Source organism: Apteryx mantelli, chromosome 8 (genome assembly GCF_036417845.1).
Source record: "Apteryx mantelli isolate bAptMan1 chromosome 8, bAptMan1.hap1, whole genome shotgun sequence".
Lineage (NCBI taxonomy): Eukaryota > Metazoa > Chordata > Aves > Apterygiformes > Apterygidae > Apteryx > Apteryx mantelli.
The window spans coordinates 17,040,750-17,064,186 of NC_089985.1; the positions used below are offsets into that span (position 1 = coordinate 17,040,750).

A 23,437-nucleotide genomic window follows, 5' to 3' on the forward strand; every position below is an offset into this window, starting at 1 on the left:
AAGACTGAGGAAAAAATACATTTAAATAAGTGACTTACATGTTTTGCCTCATTAAAATAAAAATGCATTTTGAAATAATTCCTATAACTGAAAACATTTTGGTGAAATTTTATGATCTTTTGTGTAAATGATGCATTTTACTATAGCTAATTTAAAAACATCTTTCTCATACTTCTGCATGTCTCTGTCAACTTCACAGTGGCACATTTTAAGATAGTATATGAAACTATATTTTTGTTTTCCAGAGTGATAAATGTTTGTTTTATGAACTTAGGGTGCATATATATACACCATTAAAATAGTTCTAAGTAAATTGCTTTACATCTAATCATTTTGCTAGTATTAGTGTTGTTCATTTTCTTTGTCTGTTTAACTTTAAAATCTGTTAAAATAAGAATCCTTTCAAGAAGAGCAACAGACTTTTGAGCAACAATTTTTCAGTCGTCTTATCTTTAGCTGCAAAATCTGTCATGATTAAACTTGCACATTTTAGAATTGGCTGAATTCCAGGTTTTCAGTACGTATTTTTTTGGAGAACTGTATTATTCAAATGCCTGAATATAGTGTTTGAAGGAAATATGTGTAGCAGAGCATAATTATGTTTCACATAAGCTTTAACATGCCATCAAACTGTTGCCAGTGATGAGTAATAGCTGTTTATATTGTTTAAACAGGATGGAAAATATTTGAATAGTAGGAGATAGATCAGTATGAAATTTTCAGAAATAGCCAATTCTTTTATTCTGGTTTCATGTATTTGAAGAAGTTTACGACCAATCCAATCTACTTTTCTTGTATGATCTTTGTATGTGAATGTGTGCCACTACTATTTGTGTTCTGTTTTGAAGATGAGGATATGGAAATTAATATTGGTGTATAGAAATTTTTCATTCAGGACGCTCTGTGGCAGCTGCCTTTTCTATCTGGCCTTCATTTGTTCGGTGGCCTACTGATTCTCTGCTGGGCTGTTCTGGCCATGTTAATCCTGCTCTGAGGACTGTTAAATACTGTGTAAAACCTTTCTAGGATAGCAGTTTTATTTCATTAATGTCAGTTTTGGCTATATGTATTGACTGATTTTAAATATGCTAATGATATATGTTTTAATACTTAAGGGAAAAGCTTTCTGTGTTAGGAAATTTTCCTTACACCTTTCTCCTTAGGTTGTGAGGTTCTTGTATTAAGTTTTTAATTAAAGGGTTTTCTGTTTCTTTTTTCCAGTCATCTTATGCAAGTTTTAAATTTTAATACTTAGCACCCATCCTTTTTTCTTTAAGCATTTTAAGAAACAGAAGAGGCTGATACCTGAAAGAACAGTTTGGAAGTACTTTGTTCAACTTTGCAGTGCGTTGGAACATATGCATTCTCGTCGGGTCATGCATAGAGGTAATACATGGGTCAGAGATTGTTCATCTTTGATAAACCTTTTACTATGAGAATTAAGCTGGTTCATTGCAAATGGTGTCAAATAATCGTAATGGAACCAGTTTTGACAGATAGGTAACATAGTGTATGTTTCTGTAGCATCTTATAAGTAATGTGGAAGTGTGACAGAAGTTTGTGCTTGTAGATTTACTTTGCTGTGGTAGGCATTGGTTTGCTGTAATGCCTTGTGATACCTAGTTTTCAAAATAAGTGATAGTTTTACAAGTGATGGAAACTCTGCTGCTGCCTCTTTACTTATTAAATTCATTTTGCTGGCTCTTATTTTTCATCTTTGTTTTTATTCTCCTATCTTTACCCCGTGTCTCCCCCAGTGTACTGTTACTGCATTCTTTCACTGCTTTTTATCCATTCTCCTCACCTTTTGAACCTTTTTTCCTTACAAAAGTGTTTCCCTCCTGCCATGCATCCTTCCAGTGATGTATGGACCTTTCTCCCTTCGCTACTGGAGTACGTGCAGGCGTGAGCATTCTTTCCTCTCCTCTGCTCCTCTACGCTGTTTCCCATCTCTGTGTCATATATTGTGTCCCAACAACCCGTGTAGTTGCTAGCTGTCCCTGTCATGTACTAAAAACCTCTCTTACCCATTTTAACCCTTCTTACTGCTCTTACTGCTGTCTCCTCCATACATTGTCTTCATTTTACCTTGTAACTCTGAGTCAAAGAATAGATGGTAATATAGCTGCTTCCCCTATGTATGTGTGTGTTTTTCCTTCCTTGGAAATCCCCCTGGCTACAAGTTGTATGTGGACTGTCTTGTCTCTCTGGGTTCATGTGAAACTGCATGTCTTAAGTTTATAGCTTCCTTCTGCTGGGATGCAAATAGCTGCTTAAAAGCAAAAGTCCCTCCTCCTCTGCTGAGCCCTGGCATTGACAGCGAGAGGTGTTGCACCCTTCAGCAGATAAACTTAGATGCACCTGCCCCTGCAGATGTCTTCCCCTTGTGAGTCTCCTTTTTCGCTTACACATTTGTACAGATGTCTGTGAGTGCAAATCACACAGAGAAAGACATAAAATTACGAATTCTTTCCATAAGATACGAATATCTTCTTAGTTTTCATTTAAACTAGTTTAAATTGAACCAAAATAAACTGAAATAAATTCATTAAACTGAAATATTATTCTCAAAATTTCTGGCAAATCTAACAATTGTACAGTTACACACCAAAAACAATGACAATTAAAGCTATTTTTTTTAAGTTGCGCTGATAACTGTGTTGGATAGTTAGGCAAAGGGTGATCCAAACTCTTGAAAACTAGGTTAGATAGCAGGATAAAAAAATTGCTTCTGTCTTCCTCCCTAGAGCTTGTAAGTTTTTTTTTTTCGTTTAAGTGTTATTTTGGTAACCTGAAAATGCTGGCATTCAAAGGATTTTTAACCATTCCTTTTAGCATACCCACGTCTTATGCAAACTGTAATCTCCTCTCCTCAAACTTATGTGACTCTTCTTTTAAGTTCTGAGCCACAGTGTGTTGCTCTTGAGCTCAGTAAGAGCTAAGGACACTTGCCTCATAAATATCAGGGCAGTTTATTTTGAAGACTAACAGGTACCTTGTTAAAAATCATAAAATAAAAATCTTTGCTTTTGTCTCTAAAGGATTGAATTAAAACTTAAACTGAATATTACTTGTGAAAAATAACTGTCTGGGGTATACATCATTATTTTTCTTTGTTTCTGCTTGATTAGCCCCATTCCACTGATGAGTTCAAATAGCCATTCTCCTGAGTAAAACCTCTTCCCCCCCCCTTTTTTTTAATGCCGGATAGTGAAGAGAATCAGTTACCTATTTCAAATAACATCATACCACTGGAAGTGATGAAAAATAGGATTTAGTGTACATAAAAATATTTTTTTGGTCTGTTACTTAAAATAATGAGAGGTTTTCTAGTTATACTGTGAGCACTTAAGTGTATTTTATAAAGTAAATGAACTCCCTGTGTATGTATTTCTCTCTCTCTCTCTCTCCCTCTCTCTCTCTCTCTCTTTTTAATGACTTTTCATGGCCTTTTATTTTTGCTATTCAGGTTGTTTGAGTGATGTTCATACTATTAAAATAGTTTGAAATTTTGAACCCCAGTTTCACTCTTTCTGAACAGCACTGTCAAATTTTGCTAGTATTATCCATAATTAAAAACCTCTTTCTGTATATTACTGATAAAATGGTGACTTTTCTTGCAATCTCACTGTGACTTTTTTTTTCTTTTTTCCCCAGATATAAAACCAGCTAATGTGTTCATTACAGCTACAGGGGTTGTAAAGCTTGGAGACCTTGGACTGGGACGATTTTTCAGCTCCAAAACCACAGCTGCACATTCTTTAGGTGAGTGTGTGTTGTGAGTGGGAGGGATGCAGATTTTATATGGTGGTAATATTATGCCCACTCACTTCCAAAAAAAAAAAAAAAAAAAAAAAAAAAATTCTGCCCAGCTAAAGCTGTTTTTAAAATAGAATGGTCAGCACCATGGACAAATACAAAAAGGTGTAAAGCTGCAGTGGTTTCATGAGTAGAGCTCCTTTTTTCTTTGTTTGAATCATTTAATGTACAGTGTCTGCTCAGAACAAGTCTTTAATGCAGTAGCATTTTATAGAAATACTAGGAAAAAGTAATGTCAATAATACTGACCTTTTTTTAGCATTTGCCTTTTAATCAGTGTTGGAAAGAATATGGTAATTTCACGTGCCTTTGTATTGTTGGTGATGTGGTTTGAAAGGGCTAAAGGAAAAGCTTTCCTACTTTAAAAAAAAAAAAAAAAAAAGGCATCTCAGATTAACCTCAAAATGACAGGACAGATTTGATTGAATAGGTATTAATTAGCTTGAAAAAACTTTGTCTATGCCTTAGTGACCTTCCCCCCCCCCCCCCCCCCCCACCGGTCATAAACCCAAGATTAGAAAGTGGAAAAGAATCACAGAATTCTTTTACAGCAATTACATAGTATCATTGCAGTCATTCTCTACAAATATGTTAAGGTGAAGTTTCTCTCTATAAGATAAATAGATGGAGGAGAGATCAGACTTAGGCTTTATGGGCTGTAAAGGCATTTATGTGTGTATGTATTTGTGTGTGTGTGTGTGTGTGCATGCACACAAACACACACATGTTCCGAAATGCCCTATTTATTTTTTGCTGCCACATAAAGTCTTTTCCAAAAACACTTTCACATAACTCATAGCTTTTGAGTATCATCTGAGGACTTGTGGAATCTATAATGATTAAGAAGCCTTCAAAGAAAAGAAAGAAGATATCTGTCAGATATTTTAAGTTTAAATGCAGGGAAATGACAAACTGTAGAATGTAAGTGGAAGTAAAAGAGAAAATCCTTGTAACTAGAGTAATATCTGCTTTAAAGAGAAATATAAGGTTTAGTGTTTATAGTAGGGTGGTGTAGTTTTTTAATTAGGAAAACAACCCATTGTGTGTGTGGGGGGGTTGTTGTTGGTTTTTGTTTTTTTTCCTCCCCTGAAGTGGCTGTTTTTAATGGTTGCTCAATTCAGACTTGGTCACTGAATGCAAAGGGTGTGAATTTAGCGTTGAGACCCCTCAAGACCAGGGCTATTCATGGTAACATCTAGAATTGACAGAGGACCCTAGCTGATAGATTAAAATTGACTCACATACTGCTCAGAGGCAGTTTTTAAGAAATGACAGTGACCATACTGTGAGCAGGCATTTGAGTCTCTGACTCTTAGGTGTTCTTATATGCTTGACGAAAGTGTGTAATAAAAAATAACCATTCTTATGACTTATTTATAAGATATTAAATAGTATTTACAATTCCTATCTCAGGGCTATAGGAGGGCACACAGAGAAACATGTTTGTTCAGACGCTGATGGTTCTAATTAGGCAGTGAAATGTTAGACTTCCTGGATAAAAATGTGCCATATTTATTCTCACATCTTAATTAAATTTATTCATATTGTTCCAGTTATCAGTACACTATTGAAAAAGAGAGAGTATTGACGTTCACCATGGTTATAATGTATCTGAGATGTGGGTGATACTTGCATTAACAGCCAAAGTAACAATTTTTAGAAAGGTAATTTTGCTCACCTTACAATCTCTACTTCCCTGTCTCCCAGAAAGCCTTTGGGGGCACTTCTATGCCTTCCAGTTTTTCTCTATATCTTTATCTTTGGTGTGTACTGATACTGGTATATGACAAGACCAAGAAGAACTGCTGAGTTCTTAATGGAAGGACTCAGGTGAAGCTCAAACACAGACGGGCTATCTTGAGTTAAGAGACAAAGGCAGGCAGAAGAGGGAACGGATCGGGCGAAACACATGCTTGGATTCGACATAGAAGTCAACTATAACCCCAAGTATGTTACACCAGTTTGTGGCACAGTGTATAACTGAGAAAGTACTGTGTTTTGTGCTGCCATGATAGGCTGGTGGCCGCCTCTGGCAACACTGCAGAATTCTTATTTGTTGTAGCTTGGGTCCTGCTAATGCCTGTTAATGAAACAAGGACATAAATCAGCAGCACGAAGAGGGGCTGGTGAGAGGGGACTGCTCCTGCACTGCATTTGCAGGAGCCTGTAAATCCTCCTCTCTGCTTTCAATGGGGTAAGAGCCCACAGAGAAAGCAAAAGTCAGTGCTGAGGGAAGGAGAGCTAGACTTATTTTCTGAGGTATAAATCAGAATGTTAAGATGGAAAAAAAGCTGTTTCAGCGTTGGGTTATCTTGGCTTGTGGCAAGGGAATGGTTGCAAGGGGACTGAAGACTGACCTAGAGTTAAAAATAGACAACCTAAGCCCCTTACAGCTCATCTTGTACAAATGCAGGAGTCATTGGGGGTGGGGGAGAGGCTTGGTTTCTAATGTTGGGTGCTGTGTTTTGGTAGAGAGGTGGTTACTTTTTTCTCCTTGCTGTCCTCCTCTCCTGTGTCCTTCCTAATTATGACCTACGGTCAGGATGGAATCTAGGAAAGAGAAGGTTTTGTTATTAATTTAGGCTACAGTAGAGACAGGGACACTGACTTATGTTGCTAGCAGAGACCATTCTTAATATTAATTTCCTATGTAGTTTCTGATGTTGGTTTTCCTGAAATTTCTTTCAAATTGCATCTTTTTATGATTCCATAAACTTTTGGTGCACAAAAAATAGTTAATTACAAACATTTTCTGTGCAGCAACTTACACTTGTTTACAGGCTTTATAAAAATTTCAGTAGCAAACTAGATTAAGGCTTTCAGAGATAAAGAAATGTACTAAAATTTTCATTAGCCACTGCTTGTAACTGCTAATTATGAATAATACTGATTAAAATACTTGATGATGGTCCATTTAAAACAAACGGAAATACTTTGCTGGACAGTTAAATGTTCTTAATGCTTTCCATACAGCCTTATCAAAACAGTAGAATTTTGTACACAGCATGCATACACTGTTTTAAAGATAGAAAGTATTTCTTACAAAAATCCAAATGAAATGGAGGCATTTCGTATTGCTGATCTGAGACAGACTGGGCAAATTTCTTAGCTTCAGAAGACATTATTAGAAAGATGTGTCAAGAAGAGTATCCAAGAAAGGCTTCTTATTCCTCTGTCCATTATTATTATTATTTTAATAACTGAATGCCAGGCCTTATGCTCTTTAATGGAATGGCAATGCTGAAGCCAGTTTATGGTACTGTTATTAAAACACGTAGCTACAGTTCATATTTAAGTGTCTCCTTAAGGTAAAGGAAGCTCATTTTCCTCTTTGGTTTAGACCTGTACATTTTTTTTTCCATCTTTATTAGTCATTTCGTGAATTCAAGTATTGTTCATATTGTAGTAATCCACTAAAAACCAAAAAACCCACTACTCCAGTAAAGTTGTGTTAGATGGCTGCACTGCATGCTGTCCAGGAGAGAGATGCTGTTGCCATGATGTGAATACCTTCTTGCTGGGCAAAGCAGCAGATCTGCAATTGTCTTAAAATGCTCGAAAGCAAAGGATTGTCTGTACTGAATCCTGGTGATTCTGCTGTGGCTTGACAACTTCTGTTGTTTTCCACTGTACCCCTGTTCACAGCATAGAGCTATGTTCAACTGTAAAACTCGTGCAAGTTGTGGAGAATAAAAATGCATCACAAAAAATACACCCAAATACTCTTTGACTCTACTTTTCCCTTTACATATGGATCTCAAACCCTGCAGAGCATTTCAAAGCCAGTGTTGAGGTGGTGGTAGGCAGCTCCTTTTTGCTGTGAGGAGAACATGGTGCAATTTTTTTTTTTTCTGCGCTCTGTTTGTAGGAAGGCTGGCAGAGGAAATCTGCAGCTGATTCATCACATTGATCAAAGCAGCAGTATTAAAACAGTTTTATTTCACATACAAAAATCTGAGATTTCTTACTGTAATCTGAAAGCTGAAGGTAAATTATTATGCTGTTACAATGCTACGAAATAGAATAACCCAAGAAATTTGCAGATTGATTGCTGCAGTGAGACCATTTGCATAATGTAGGCTAGGCTGTAGAACTGCTTTGGATTAGTTCTTTATTTTAGGTCCAGTACCTGTGGTTGAAGAAGAGCCTGTGACTTAGAAATCTACTACATTTACATTAGAAAAAATTACAATTATGGAGAATTTGTCATGCTATTGAAGTTGTTTCAGTGTTCCATAACTACGGCTTACTTGTAGCCTAGGTTGTCTAGCTCTGACCATTCATCCCGTTAAGCACTTGCATGTTGTATCAAACTCTATATTATAAGATTCCTATGATCTCATGGATATTAAGTCACTCTTAAAACTTACGTTTTGATTTCTTAAAGTTGGGCGCTTAAGGTTTTTTTTTTTTTGTAGTTCTTTAAATTCACTTCAAGTTACTTTTCTGATTTTCAACACCTTCCCTGAACTCTGATAGCTATTGTATTGCAATGCATGGAATTTCAGTATCACTTATCCTGTTTTCTTACACAATGAATAGAATCAGTCCATTTCTATTTGATAACGTAACATTTATATAACAGTGGAACACTTTATCAAAGTTTTTGAAGTGTACTTAAAGCTTCTTCAGAAAAGAAACTGAGATCTATTTTGCTAAATCACAATTTTTTTTAAACTAGTCTATAAATATAATGGCTGACTCATCTGATGTTTATTTTGTATAAGTAGTATTAATGTTTACCAGGCGGACTTTTCTCCCAGTTTAAAAAATGTTTGAGAGTACTTAGTTAGCTACTGTGTTTCATGAAACTCCTCCATTCATTATCAGTTTTCCAACAAACTTTTTCTCAGCAGCAATGTGAGTTATGCACGTATGCAGGTAATAAAAGGGAATGTTCACATCCTAACACCCTTTTTTGTAATAGTTTCTTTGCCTCTGCCATTTCCATTACTTCTGTCCCCTCCTTGCAAAAATAGAAAGCTTTCGTAAAGAAACAGCATTTTCCAGATCTGCAGTATCTAAAAGGAAGGGAGCTCCAGAGCAGCATCAGGGTCTGAGGAAGCGGTTTATTTGACCCCTGGTCATTTTCAAGATTATCACCATTAAAACTTGCAGATTATCTGAGATGTGGAAATGCAGTAAATAGTGTTGAAGTTGCAAATTTTGTTCTTTAAAATGTAGCTACCTTAATGTGTTACATCTTTGTCTTGTACTATTCCACTTCTTCAATTTTTTCAGATCCTTAAAGAAAGTAACGTCTTTATAATATTGTGATGCATATCTCACTTAACAGAAAAAATAATGATCCAGGAAGAAAGCATGCATATAATTGAATCTAATAATTGCTTGCCAGCAATATACTTCTACGTACTGAGGTTGCTCGCAGGTTTTAAAGAACCGTTGCAATGCCTTCAGTAGTTTCTGAATGTCAGAATAATGAATCCTTTGTGTCGTGTCCTGTTTAAAAACAGTTTGAGTAATAATGAGGTCTAGATCTTTAGGTTGTTTCTGTGATTTCAGTGACTGCCTACTGTAATTTCTGTTCTTCTTCACTTGTTGGTCATTGGGGGCTTCAGGCTGTATTGCAGGTAAGGTGTTACACTAGGCTAAACTCTGTAAAATGATAGCATTTGTTCTTCTTTTTCACTATCATCAATCTTTCACAGTTATATCAGACCCCTAATGTATCAGCAGGTTTCCCAGAGCTACTGGTTAAAATTACCTTTGCTTTTGGTAAACTATGAACCTTCAAACCTCTGTGTTTTCAGCTGCCCCCTGTGAATTCTGTGAAGCCTCTTTCTGGAACATTACTCACTGCCAGCTACTTGCTTTATGTCTTTGAACAAGAAAGGCAGTGATTCTGTAACCAGTTAAGAACCAGATTACTATTAGATTTATTTTTTTGTTGTTAAATGAATTCTGCCAGTAGAGCATCTGAATATACTAAATCAGTACACTAATTCATAGATGCAAAATACAACTAAAAGTTTCAAAAAGTATCCAAATTTATAAGTCCAAGAAAAAACAAAGACTTCGGCAGGGAAGTACTACAAGGATAATAAAAATATTAAAGTTGTATCAAGGCAAATGTTGTTTAATTACAGCTTCCAGTTCTAAGATAACTGTTATTAAATGTACATTAAAATACTGCCATTGATATGTTGGAAAAACAGAGTAATACTCTGTTTGCTTCTAGATACACTACTAGCTGTTGTGGTGTTGCAATCCACCCATCTGTATGCCTGTTCTTTCATTTCTTTCCAAAAAGACCATCCTTCTTGGCCGTCCTCTGTTGTGGGTGAATGCAAGGTCTCATGAGAGTAAATGGTTTTCAGAGCCTTCCATCATTTTGAGATGCCTTTCTCCGTCGTGCTCCTTCCCAGCGGGGTGCTTCCCCTCGCAGGCCAGCACTGAGAAGACCCTGTGCGGGGAGAGAGCTGCGACACCCTCTCCTTTCCTGGGACTGGAGGGCTTCCTTCCAAAAGACTTGGCCCTGTAAATATTTAGGAAGATAAAATGTATGACCTCTGCCTTTGCGTATCTGTTAGAGAATTATGGTTTTGTTTTTTTGCTAAGGGAGAGCTGTGTTGCCCAGTTTGAACCAGAACACTCAAGTAGGGAACTGCCCCCCCCCCCCCCCCCCAAACGTGTGATGTGCTTTGAGATGTCAGCCTTCATAAAGCGTGGGAAGGACACATTGTCAAAACAAAACGCTTAACTTCTGGAGATAATTAGATTAAAATTATTAATCTGATTATTAAGACTTGGAATAATTTACATATTCATTGTATCTCCATTTCCAGAATCCATATGAAGATGCATTCTGAATAGCTGAAACTAAATCAGAAATGCAGAAGTGCCTGTTAGCCTCATAATTTGTGTTAAATAAAATCGTGTGAGGTTTATACTCTGATTTTTGTGAGAGTGTTGATTTTAATCTCTAGCAGTGTTACAAGATGTTTGGTTTGGTTTGGAAATAAGGTCAATTGTTCTGAAATTACTTTAATTCAGTTGGGTTTCATCATCAGGAATAAATGCTCAAGAAGATATTCGAAACAAAATTAAAGTAAAAACTTTCATTGGTCTGTGATTCCTCCCCCCCCCGCTGTTAGGCAGTCACATTTGGGGGGGGATATAGGGGTAAAGCTTAAAGACAATGCATCAAAATTTCCATTAGCATTATTTCTCATGAGTTCATTCATGTGAATGTCTGTCTGTCTCTGTCTTGCTCTCTGTCTTGTCTTTGAGTGGAGTTGGGACGTTTCTCTGAACGCATCTCTTCTGAGTAACTTGTGGCACACAGATGGGTAGGGCCGATTTAAAATGGAGGGGAGAGGGATCCTGGAGTATCCGGTGTAACCGTGCTCTGGGACAGCCGTGCCAGTGCTGCTTTTGAAGACGTGCTGTCCCCAGAGAGGTGGGATGCGGCCGGGCTGCGGTGGCGGCGGGCGCCCATGAGCCCTGTGGCACCCCTGCGCGGGGCTCGGCTTCGGCTGCGCGCTGCACTTGGCCAGCCTGCCCGCGCGGGGCTGGGGGTGCCGGTCCTCACGCTGGACTCGGCGTGCTTCTTGCAAAGGAGCTCGTTCAGGTGTGCACGTCCTCAAAAGGAGGAATTGACAACTCATTTCCAACCCCCCCCCCCCCCCAACCCAATAGCAATTCTGACTGTTGCTACTTCTGGCTATGGTGGTGAGTGAGGGTTTGGACTGGTGGGGGTGTGGGGGACAGTGTGGTGTGTTTTCTGGTGTCTTTCTAGGAAAAAAACTACTACTTTGGAGACCTTTTTGAGCTGCTCTAAAAGCCAAAACTGAAAATATTTTATAACTGATTTTGATAACTGGATATCAGTAGTGAGAATAAAGCTGCGTTGGATGAAATGTATATCTAATTCACGTGTATTTTTATCAAACTGAAGAGTCCTAAGTATGAGTTGAAATTATGCATAGTAAAATGAACAATACAAAAGATTAAAAAAAAAAATTGTTTTTTGGCCAGGAATGCTGCAGTTTTACTACTTCGTAACAGGATTTTTCATTCAAAAATTCTTCTGTGTTTATTGCAGTTGGTACCCCTTATTATATGTCTCCAGAGAGAATACACGAAAATGGTTACAACTTCAAATCTGACATCTGGTCCCTGGGCTGCCTGCTGTATGAGGTAATCCTGATAACTGCACTGAACAACCCGGGAACATTGTTTAACCCCCCCAGCCCCTCCAGATTACATCAAGTACTGTTTTAGGATCTATTTATTTATTTTTGCTGTTTAGAAAAGCATGCAGCTTTGTGGAAAAGATACTTTTCAGCTATTATGTCTTTTAAAAAATATATTTAGCAATGAGAGGTCTTAAGGAATTTCAGCATATGAAATGCTTTATTTGTGAATTATTAGAGGCTTGCCTTTTACTGGGCTTCCTACAAAAAATTTTACAGGAATTTACTGAAGATCGGGCATAACTGAAGGATTAATAAATGAATAATGACGGGCACGTGCAAAAATTTTTCTAGGTGTTTTAAAGGGCCTATGCGGTTTACATGATTTTGGTAATAAGTGAGTTGAGAAGTGGTAGGACTGATTTGGGCATGTAACTAACACTCACTAAAACTGTGATATAATTATTTTGATACAAGCTTAGTTTCTTTAAAGTTATCTAGAACTGAAGTAAAACAATAAAGAAATTGGGCTGCTGTGTACTTATTACTACCTGCTTGGATTAACTTTCAAGATAATAGCTTTTACTGCAGAGACATAAGTATTTTTTTTTCTCCTTCTTCCTCTCCCCCAACTAGTTAAACTAAAATTATTTGTTAATTCCTGTGCTAATACAATAGGAATTGTTAGGGAGCACTTATGCAAGCGTAAACAATGTTATATTCTGAAGGGGAAAAAAGACACAGGGCGAATTCAAATGGAAGCAAATAACGAAGGTGTGCAGGATAGGAGGCTTCTGAGGCCACTGTGTCTTCTAACTTCTTTGCGCATCACTTGTTGATCAAAAGGCTAAACGGTTGTGCTGAAGGATGCTGGTAAGAAATTTCTTTGCATCGTAGTCCTGGCAGTGAAATCTTCCTGGCCGTCTTCCAGATAAAAACTAATATACCCAACTCGCTCTTCCACCTACCTGGGTGAAGAAGCAAGCCTCCTGCCTTGGTGAGTCGGCAAAGCTCGCCTGGCACTGTTCGGCAGCACCTGCGCCTCCTGTTACACTAGGATTTTGTAGGAAACTTTGGCCTCCTATGCAGGTTGTATGCTGCTAGTAGGTGAATTGTCTTCAGTAATATTTAATATATTTTATATCAGACATGTTACTCTAAATATGAAAAGGGCAAATAGCTGTATTCCAGTTCTGAAGAGTTTACTGATCTACGTATAGCTGTTGCTTCTAAATCTTTAGGACAGTTCATAGGAATTAAGTGTGATACCTGATAGCAAGTATTTACAAGTTTAAATCCTGAAGTGAAACTTAATCCTGTATTGGGATTCCTTAATACCAACCATGGCAATGACCCTCAATTTCAATGTTCTACTTTACATGCTTGCGCAAGTAGAAACCTAAAGATAGCAAATATCACCAGTGGATGAGGGTATTTCAATATTACTGCCTTTTTTTCCTCCCCTTGCTGGTTTTCTTGAGTATTGTTTTTATCTCAAAACAAACAAAAACCTTAAATAAGTAATTAATATATAAAATAAACACTATATTTTAAGATTAACTTTTCTTCCATGTTATGAATTAAGATTGCCAGATGGATCTCAATAATAGTTATTTTTCTTCTAAAAAAAAAAAATTATTTTGAGCTTGCTACTTTAATGCTGCATATATGATATTAAAAATTGTATCTGAATTTTGAATTTTTCTTTAACAGTGTGGAAAATTTTAAGTGGCTGAATATCTTCATTCCAGTGATTATCACAGCACTTTTAAATACTCTTACTGTGTGTTTTTTTTTTTTTTCTTATTGTAAGAACAGAACAATTATTAGGATTCTTATTGTTGAAATGTCGTCTTTAATTTTCATATACTGCAATGTCTTCAACTACAGATTTTAACTTTTTGGGGGTGCATTTATTCTGTTTTGCTAACTTGCTAATTTACCAGCCCTTTTTTGATCACTGAGGCATAATTTTGAAATTTTAGGTATAGTAAACTCAAAATATATGCTTAGCGTTTTTCTCATTTAAAAAAAAAAAAAAATTAAAGAGGTTGCTTAAGGTTCTTCAAGCCATGCTTGGACTATGACATTGGTGTGTTTATTATCAGTGCTGTTTTGTGCTGGGTGTCTTTTTGTTATACATGTTATGTGCATTACCTGCATTTTAACATGTTTTATTGTATCGATTTCATGTTAATATGTGCTCTGTATTCTCTCCAACTTAATTGGGGAAAAGCTGTGGCATGTTTATCACTTTTCAATGCATGCCTAATTGCCATTAAGCTCTTCTCAGTTATGTTTTAATTAAAGTTTAAACTAATTTGCTATAATTTATGGGGTTTTTTTTTAATTATTATTGCTTATCTATTCTACAGTTTATTCAATGCTTAGTGACATGGTCACTAAGATTTTTAAAAGTGTATTTTGAAGTCTGCTTTTCAGAGCCTCAGATATTTCTGAAACCTCAAAAACACTACTACTGGAGTTTTAATTGATATGCAACAAAGTAGACTTTACTAATTAAAATCAAGATGCTGTGCTTTTGCTACATGGACCTTTACATGGAAAAGTAGGTTTTACACATTTCCTTTTATTGTTCAGCGTAGCAATTGCATCCTTACAGGGTTGTAGGTTGGTGGCTTACAGTTCAAAAAAAAAAAAAGAAAAGAAAAAAAAATAAAAAGAGAGCGAGAGTGCGAGCTGCCACCAGCCCTGAAGACAGACAGTGGGCTTTCGTCCCGCAGACACCCCCAGAATACTAATCAGGAAAGTCAGACCCTGGAGGTCAGGGAGCAAGTCAATCATTCTAGCGATCGTCTCAGTGTGGAGGATCAAATTAGCCTGAAAAATTCAGCTGCTGGGAGGAGAGGGCGAGCAGCTGTCAGGGGCAGCAGCGAGATGCACTAATGAACCAGATGAATAGTGCAAAAGCTTGAAAATAAAAACAGGACAGTTGACATTTTTCATCTGTCAAAGCAGGAGATGCATGAAAATATAGTATTCCTGTTTTAACTCCTTAGGGGACATTCAGAATTTTTTTTAACACTCTGCAGCATTCAAACAAAAGTACTTTTTAATGAACACCTAGAGTACGAAATCAGTATCTGTGCATTTATTTTGAATTTTTGCATGCATACAGACTCTGCAGTTGATTTTTTTTCTTCTTTTTTTGGTCTTTAGCCTGCATTTTTAACATTCTTTTTAAGGTAAGAGACAATGTCATGTACATTTAAAAGAAAAAAAACAAAACAAAAAAACCCCAAAACCCTAACATTATTTTGGTGGTACAGTTCTAGAATTTGTGGACAGAACTGTAGTATTAATTTGGGATCTTTAAAATAATTCTTATTTGAAGTTAATATAAAAAAATAGTACTGAACTATTTGAGAGCATTTTATCGGGTATAAAGTAAATGTATTTTAGAATGTTGGTAATTTTTTTCCTATATCTTTCCCTATAATGTCAGTGCTTGGGCATGAAAGAGTTAAAGTGATATGTGGAGGACCACAAGACAGATGAGAGCCATTTTCAGCTTGTCCTGTCCCTGTTGAAGCTCACTGAGTAGCACAGCATGGACTAGCGTGTTTCACACACACTCTGCCTGTCTGGGGAATGTACACATTGTCCTTCCAAAATCAAACTTATTAGCACATGTAGAAAAGGGTGACTGACTTTGGGGCAGCATTGCACTCAAGGCAGCCTTCGTGCTGCTGCGGTTCAAAGACTTGGAAAGCCTTTGAACAGAATGGAGCGATTTTAAAATGAATTTTTAAATTTGTAATCCTGCTAACCATAGCACTTGTTTCCACCTGAAATGTCAAATTGTAACATTGTCTGGAAATAAAGCATAGGTTTACTAATACCATTTTTAAGTTGATCATTTATTTAAGTGTTTTCCACCAGATAATTTTTATTACAGTTGGGAATTATAGTTACAAATGCCAGCTGAGTTTTGCACTGCTAATGAAGTTTCAGGATATAATATTAATTTTTTTGAAGTGTTTTGGAATAACATACTGAATCATGAGTGGGGGTTGTTTGTTTTTGTTTTTTGGAAGTATTGATGAACTTATGTTCCTTGCAGCTTTCCTTATTAAAAAAAAACAAAAAAAACCCAACTGTGTCAAAGTTTAGTGTAATAGCAGAAGAAGGTTACAAAATCTATGTTATCCAGCATTTTCACCATAGGCTATTGCTTTAGATCAACTAATGTTTTCGGGTAAATGATACACTTTTTTCCGAAAGGTCTTTAGAGAAAAACCTTGTGTGTGTGTTTTGTTTTTTTTGTTTTTTCTTTCTTTTCATCTTCCTCAGTGCTACAAGGACCCCCCACACTCACAGCAACAGCTGAAACTATTAATGAGTATGAAGAAAAATCAAGTAAAGTAGTGTTCTGGTGTACAATTCAAATGTGATATGAGGATTCTCACAGGTACTACTGTGTCACACAGAATAAGTTCACAAACTGGTTATATTAATAGTTTCAGAACTGTTGTTTTAGCACTTCGATCAAACTGAGCAGTGAACAAAAGTCATTAAAAATCACTTTTGACTTGCTAGTATAGCAGATTTTATGGCAAAACAGGTCTATTTAAAAGCACAAAAGAAAAATGTATATTTTCTTTAACAGATGGCTGCACTGCAGAGTCCCTTTTATGGTGATAAAATGAACTTGTACTCCCTGTGCAAGAAGATAGAGCAGTGCGACTATCCACCTCTCCCTTCAGATCACTATTCAGAGGAAGTAAGTAATATTCCTTTTCGTAGGCCAGGTCCTTGTTTTATTTAAGCTGGTACACTTCCAATGAAGTGAACGAACTTGTGTGATTTTATGTGATTTGAAGATTATCCCCATAAGTGTTTGCTTGAACTTGCTCAAATGTTTGTCTCAAAACAGCTCTCTCGCATGATGTAAGATTTTTTTGAAATAATGCTGGTAACCTCATGCCGTTAGCTTCTTAATTTCATTGATCTTCCTTGCAAGTATGACAAAATGCAGTGGCTTTCCCAGAATGCACAATGATATGTACTGCATGTCATTATGGGATTGAGTCTTACATCTATATTATGGTTTTCTAAAAGCACAACTATACAAATTTATGTTGCACCATAAATTAGTACACTAGCCTCTCTTCTCTAGAGACTAGCATTAAAATAGATCTAATGTAACTTAATAGTAAAAATGAATTGTTAATTCCCATTTGTCTGCATTATAAAACTACGATGTACTGTTCAATACAATTGAACAGTAGCTGTAGTTTTGCAAAAAAGAGTGGTTCATGCCCACTCTAATAAGAAATTTCAGAGAAATATAGAAAAACATAATACAGATGAATTTGAGCAGTATACTCAGTATGTGTATCCCGACAGTGTTTGTTTTAAGCTGGTGCTATTAATAGCTCTTTACTGTCAAAAGCGGGAGGGGGGGGGAAGGGGTTACTTGCTTTTTTTAAAACTGTAAAGTGAAAGGAAACTAAATAAAATAAAAGAAACTAAATATTTTTCTTAACCAGTGTAATGGGGTGAAAAAATATAAATGCTTGCTTCTTCATGTTCCAGAATGCCAGTTTTGAAATACTTTCCCGCTTAGAAAAGAACAGGGCAAACTGATAGAAGCTGTAAACCAAAGAACAGACGCTAGTAACCAATTCTAATTGAATTCAGTCTACATGAATTAAAGATTACTTTGAAAACATGATAATAAACATGATCACTGAAATACTTTTAATAAACACCAGGTGTTGTGCAATTTTGCTTCTAGGATAGGGGTTGTAATTCTGAACCTTGACTCTTTTTGCATTCAAAGACAGTGATAGGACTATTAATAAAAGATTACTGCCCAGTGTTTTGTTTTGTTGTATTTACAGTGCCAGTTTTTCCCCTTTTATGAAACAAAAACTGGACTTAGATAATTCAATGATTTACAAAGGATGAAATGATGATCTATTGTGTAATTTGTGCAATATATCTCTTTGAGTTTTCCAATTAGTCATTTTACCTCAGCTATTTTAATTATTATTTATTGTAGACGATAAATATGGCAGTTCATATAACCAACTTCAGAACTGGGGGCCTAGAAATACAGTAGGGTGTGAACAATAATGCAAAATGATAGCAGGGGTGTCAGGGGCCGTTCTTTGTTGTGTCATTCATGCTGTCTTCCTTTTTCCATGAAGCGCATGAATATTTCACATATCTGCATCCTCATCCTCTATTCTTCTTGACTAATTTTCAGACTGTCTGAATTTGCATTTCACATGGTAGCTGATTAGGAGATGCTGAGTGCAGCAGTGAAGCCTCAGCAGGCGGTTACCATGGTGACCTTCAGCAGGATTTTAATGATGATACCACTAGTGGTTCGTTGAAGTTGGCCTGCCTGCAGGGCTACTTCGCTGCAGTTAAGTGTGAAGTTGGATATGCGGCTTCTCAGCCAAGGGGCAAATATCAAAGTCTGGCCCAGACAGAAGGTCTTAGAGTTCGGGTAGGAAGAGAGATGCCACCTTCTACTTACCTCTATATAGTTTCTAGTTTCAAAAACAGATGCATAGCACAACATATTACATTTCCTTCTCTTCGAAGCGGACAGGTACTCCTGTAATTTGGATGAATCAGTTGTTTCTAAAACAACTTGTCTTGTGTCTATTTTGCAACTTAATGAGAGCTGGTGATGTGACTTACAACTGTGGATGTAGTTACTTAACAGGAGTAATCAACTGGACTATATATGGGATTAATAGACATGTAATAGTAAAATTTTTTTGTTCTGACATGAAGATTTGTATCTGCTAAATACACATGAAATACAGGTATGTTCATTAATTGTTTCACTGAAACATGCTTTTTGACTTGTACGAAAAATACTGTGCTGACTTTAAACTGCTGGAAAAAAAACAACCAAACAGACAAGCATTATCTGTCATATTACGATAATGTCCTAAGCATTTCATCTGTACTAGAAATTTATGTATCAAACCTTTAACCAGGACGGAAGCACACTTGGTGAGCAGTAAAGTTCAGGGATCACTGAACAGTAAAACCTGCTTTATATTCTGTAACAATGAATTTGCTGAAAGAATAATTTTGCTGAGCATTGATCTCTGTGTCTTCTGATCAATGCTTTGATTACAAAATATAAGACATGCTTTTTAGAGAAACTTTCTGTAAATAATTTTTAAGGTGTTTTAAGATAATGGCATTTATATCATTTTGAAATTTTGAAATCCCTCTAAGACTAACTTTTTAATAATGTATCATATTTGTGTTGTTCCACAACAACGTGACAGAAAGATGCAGCTTAAGACAGATGGATGGATACATTTTTCTAATACATGCCTTTGATTAGAAATCCTAATATTCTACAGTGCTGACCATTACACAAACTTGCTTCAGCACCACAGTGACAAGCCAAGACTTTCAAATGTTTAACAGCCGTGGGTATCTTAATTTTTGAATGTTCCTTAAGAAGCCCTGGTATTCAGAGTGAGTGCTCAGCATTTACTGAAAACTCTTCTCCTTTAGGAAGCTTAAAGTTGGAGCTCCCTCCCCATCCCTACCCCCAGTCAGTCCTCTTAAAATCCTATTAGCCAATATTGGTATCGTGTTGTTTTTGTGATAGGGAAGACTGAAGAACTTCATCCCTGATTGAGGTGCTTTTCCTCCCAAGTCCGTAGGCAGCCTCCTCTCCCGATATGAAGGCCGAAAGAGCCAGCAGGTCTAGAATTACAGTGTTACTTGCCAGTGTTCCTGCCAGCACTGAGAAAGGGCTTTGAGGAAGTCTCCTACTCAGAGTAAGAACATGTTTTCTCATCCAAAATTTTCTATATGAAAATTTCTTCTTTTTCAGCTGGCTAACAATGCAGAGCACTTGCCTGTCATAGTTTCTAGCCTTTCTCCCCTGCCTCCTCCTGACTTGAGAGATAATTATTTATTTCGTAGCTGAAAAACCTGCTAAAGTTAAAGGAGGTGTGTCCCGCTGCTCCTGCATCAGGCTAAGCTCCAGGCTAAAGACAGTCATTGTGCGAAGTGCACAGAGGAGGTTAAGAACAATAAGCAGCCAAAGAAGTTTCCAGCTTGGGGATGCAACAGGAGGTCCCTCCTGCTCAGCTATAAGTCTGTTCTGCCTATTGGCCAGTTTATGCCAGATAATAAAAAATTACTGTATCTCTAACTGTAGTCTGACTTCAGATTTGCAGTGCCACTTCCCATGATACTATCAGGCTCTTCTGGGTCATCTGAAATTTTATCAATATTAGAGAAGTTGACAAAGAGATTTCAGATTTATTGAAATGGATATTCCTGTAGGAGGTTAAAAAAAAAAAAAAAAGTACTGTAATCAAGTATTAGCATCCAGGATGGTCCCAGTCTCAGTCCTAAAAGATTTCTATGTTCCTGTGTAACTGTTGTTTTCATCCTGTGTAGAAAAATTACTTCAGTTTATCCCAAAGGTTTGCTGTTCAATGACAAGGCTCAAAAGAGCTCCAGGATTTTGAAATTATTTGAGAATCTGCCCCACCATTGCCCAGTGTTTCAGGCATAATCAGCTGAGCTTTCTTGCCCTACAGCAGAAATTCTGGATTGGGAGGGGGAGACAGATTTAGCAGTGTCAGCAGCAACCAGCATTTAAATATTGTTAGTCAAAAGAGGTCTGTGACTGTATTGCTTATTTAATTAAAGTATTAGTGAAGGTTCATCAGTAACTGAGCTCACCTCTTGCATTATGTTGAGAATTTTGAAGTACACTGATTCAGTGATTGTCCCTTACTATTAACATATTCTTGTAAATCCTTTCTTCCATCTAAACAATAGTAGCTACATGGGCATTTTTGTTAGAGTTTAAAAAAAAAAAAAGTTGCCAAATGCAACCAGTCATGACACCATGTAGCTGTTTTTTTTCTTTTCCCTCCCCCAAATGTACTTGCAAAAATTAGTAAAGCCTAAAGCCCTATGTGCACTTCTGAATAATGGTGCCATTTTTTTCTAAAGTGCCTTCCTAAGAAATGAATCTCCATTGCCATTTTTAAAGCTTTGAATTGAATATGCTGTAACACAAATAACAAAAGTAACTCTGAGGGAAGACATTGTGTTTTAATGACTTAAAACAGTTTGAGTCTAAAACTGATTTTTAGATGGAAAAGTTCAGCTTGAAAAACAAAACCAGTCAACCACAAGCCAGCATTGAAAAGCCATAAGGTAGCCTATTGGAGATAAAGAAGGCTTCTTATGCTTTTCACAGGCAAATCTTTTGAAGATCTATGTTCATTGTACTACCTATAGTAAAGTTATTGACATACAGCTAATTAAAAAATAAAAAAGTGTTTGGGGGAGTGCTCTGTTTCCCTCTCCTCCAATGACAGATTCAGAGGTTTCAGGCCTTCACGGTCTTTGTTAAGACTTACTGTATGCCGTTCTGCTGAACAGACAGAACTCGTCATAGATGAAGATACAAGTATACTTATTCACAAGATTTGGTGTCACGTTCTCTGGATAAATTATGTCTGTATTCCCTTTACAAAATGTTTACTTAGTTGAGTCTGATTTCAGGATTAGGGTTTTTGGATTTCTTCAGTCTTTCCTGTTTGCCATGCAGGCAGTCTGAGCTATTGCACAGCAAGCTGCTGTATTGTGTCTGCTGCTTAATCTGTGTCCCACCTGCTTAGTCTATGTGAGATTACCAATGTGTAATACAAATATGCAAAGCAAAATGATTTTTACTTTTTACAATAGTTCATGATTTCCAGTATTCTTTTCTCCAAATGATAGAGTTGATAGTTTCTCCTGTCTTTTGTTTATGGCTGCCAGAAGCAATAAGATTTTTGTAAAACTCCGTGATTAAGATTCACATAGCAAGTCTATTACAGATTATTTCAATTTAATTTGTTTCTCTCTCTAATCCAGCAATCTGACCACTACCTTCAGAAATAATAATACTTAACTCCTTTGCTAAGAGGAAGAATGTTGTAGTGACATAATTTTTGTATTGTTAAATGTGAAAAACCTGCACATTGTATACAATTTTGAATGTTTGGGCAAGGGTAAGTGAACAGAGTTTTAACCAGTGGTGTATAATGTTCCCTTCTTCACTTTTGAATTTCTTAATCCAGTGCATTTAAATTCATCTTCTGAAAAACTAAAGGAGTATAATTATAACTTAAAAATGCATATTGTTCTTTTAATAAAAAGCAGGAAGTGAACTCTCTGATGGCAAATTTGAATATGCAGTTTATTTTGCCTTTGAATAACCATGTTGATGAGATTGCTCTGTTTGTTGCAGTAATTACAGCTTTTTTTTCAATAATCATACCTAATAGTATTAGGAGGGAGGCTGAACCAAATTTGACACCTTGCCAGAAAAGGGTAGATTGCAAGTTTATTTTTAATACTATAAAGACATCCAGGAGGTCTGAGCAAACTATTAAAAAGCATAAAGGAAGAGCTTCTTACAGTTGGTAAGTTACTCTTTAGAAAGATGGCAAACATTTTAATAAGCCATCAAGAAGGAAGTGTATTGCACATTGTAAACTGCTTAGGAAGTGTGCACAGTGTAAAATAGATGTGGAGCCTGCCCCACCGGAAAGTTATCCAGACTACGCTGAGCTCTAATGTCACCTGAAGCATCTCAAGGGAGGAAGCAAAACCTGTAACTGTTCTGACAGTTTCTGAAAGTAATGAGAAGTATCTGAACGGTTACTTCTGGATTACCTCTGCTGAACTTGGGAACTGTAAAAGACCAAGTAAAATATGGTGTTTGTGGAAATATAGTACTTTCTAGTCATAGTGATTGTTTATTCCCAGATAGGGGTGTTCTTCAACATGTTTGTTAATTATGTGTTTCTTTCTATAAAGAAAAAAATTTTAAGGCCTTAATCCTAAGAACAATACTGGAACATAGACTAAAGACTACTTCGTCCAGTATCCTGTCTCTGATAGTGGGCAAATGGAAGAACAGGGCCAACATAATGCAATATTTCCCCAAAATACTTTCCTAAGTTCCAGCAGTTCAGAGATTTCCTAAGTCAGAGGTGGAATCTTCATATTAAATAGCCTTCAGTGTGTTTAACTTGTCTGGTTCCTTTTTGGATCCGTTTACTTTTTTTAGCTTCCAGCAGCAGGAGGTTCTGCAGATTAACTTTGCATCATACAAGGAATCACTGTCTCTCTTTGGACCCTGTCACACAGTAATTTCATTTGTTGCTGTCTAGCTCTTGTGTTCGCACAGAATGAACAAAAGGCCCCTATTTATCTTCTCCATGCTCATTTCAGCCTTCTAGGCTGAAAAGACCTAGGCCAGGGTTTGATGTCATAGCTGTCCATAAAACAAAGGAATCGTCATGGAAATGATTTATGATGAATGCATGTCTGAAGTTGTATATTTAAAGGATTAGAACCTAAATCTCTTTCTCTGCTTTTCTAGACAACAACACAAAATACAAAAATCATAGGAGTATGTTGCATATATGCTTGTA

At 36.6% G+C, this 23,437-nt stretch overlaps 1 protein-coding gene across 2 annotated transcripts in view; it reads left to right on the forward strand.

Moving 5' to 3' along the window:
* NEK7 (NIMA related kinase 7) overlaps nt 1-23,437 on the forward strand; it is a 73,126-nt gene that overhangs the window by 46,906 nt on the left and 2,783 nt on the right. For both annotated transcript variants that reach the window (XM_067300778.1, XM_013961266.2), the window contains exons 6-9: nt 1,278-1,386; nt 3,658-3,765; nt 11,885-11,979; nt 16,606-16,719. In XM_067300778.1, the coding sequence (XP_067156879.1) occupies nt 1,278-1,386; nt 3,658-3,765; nt 11,885-11,979; nt 16,606-16,719 (426 nt within the window). The remainder of the gene's footprint in view (nt 1-1,277; nt 1,387-3,657; nt 3,766-11,884; nt 11,980-16,605; nt 16,720-23,437) is intronic.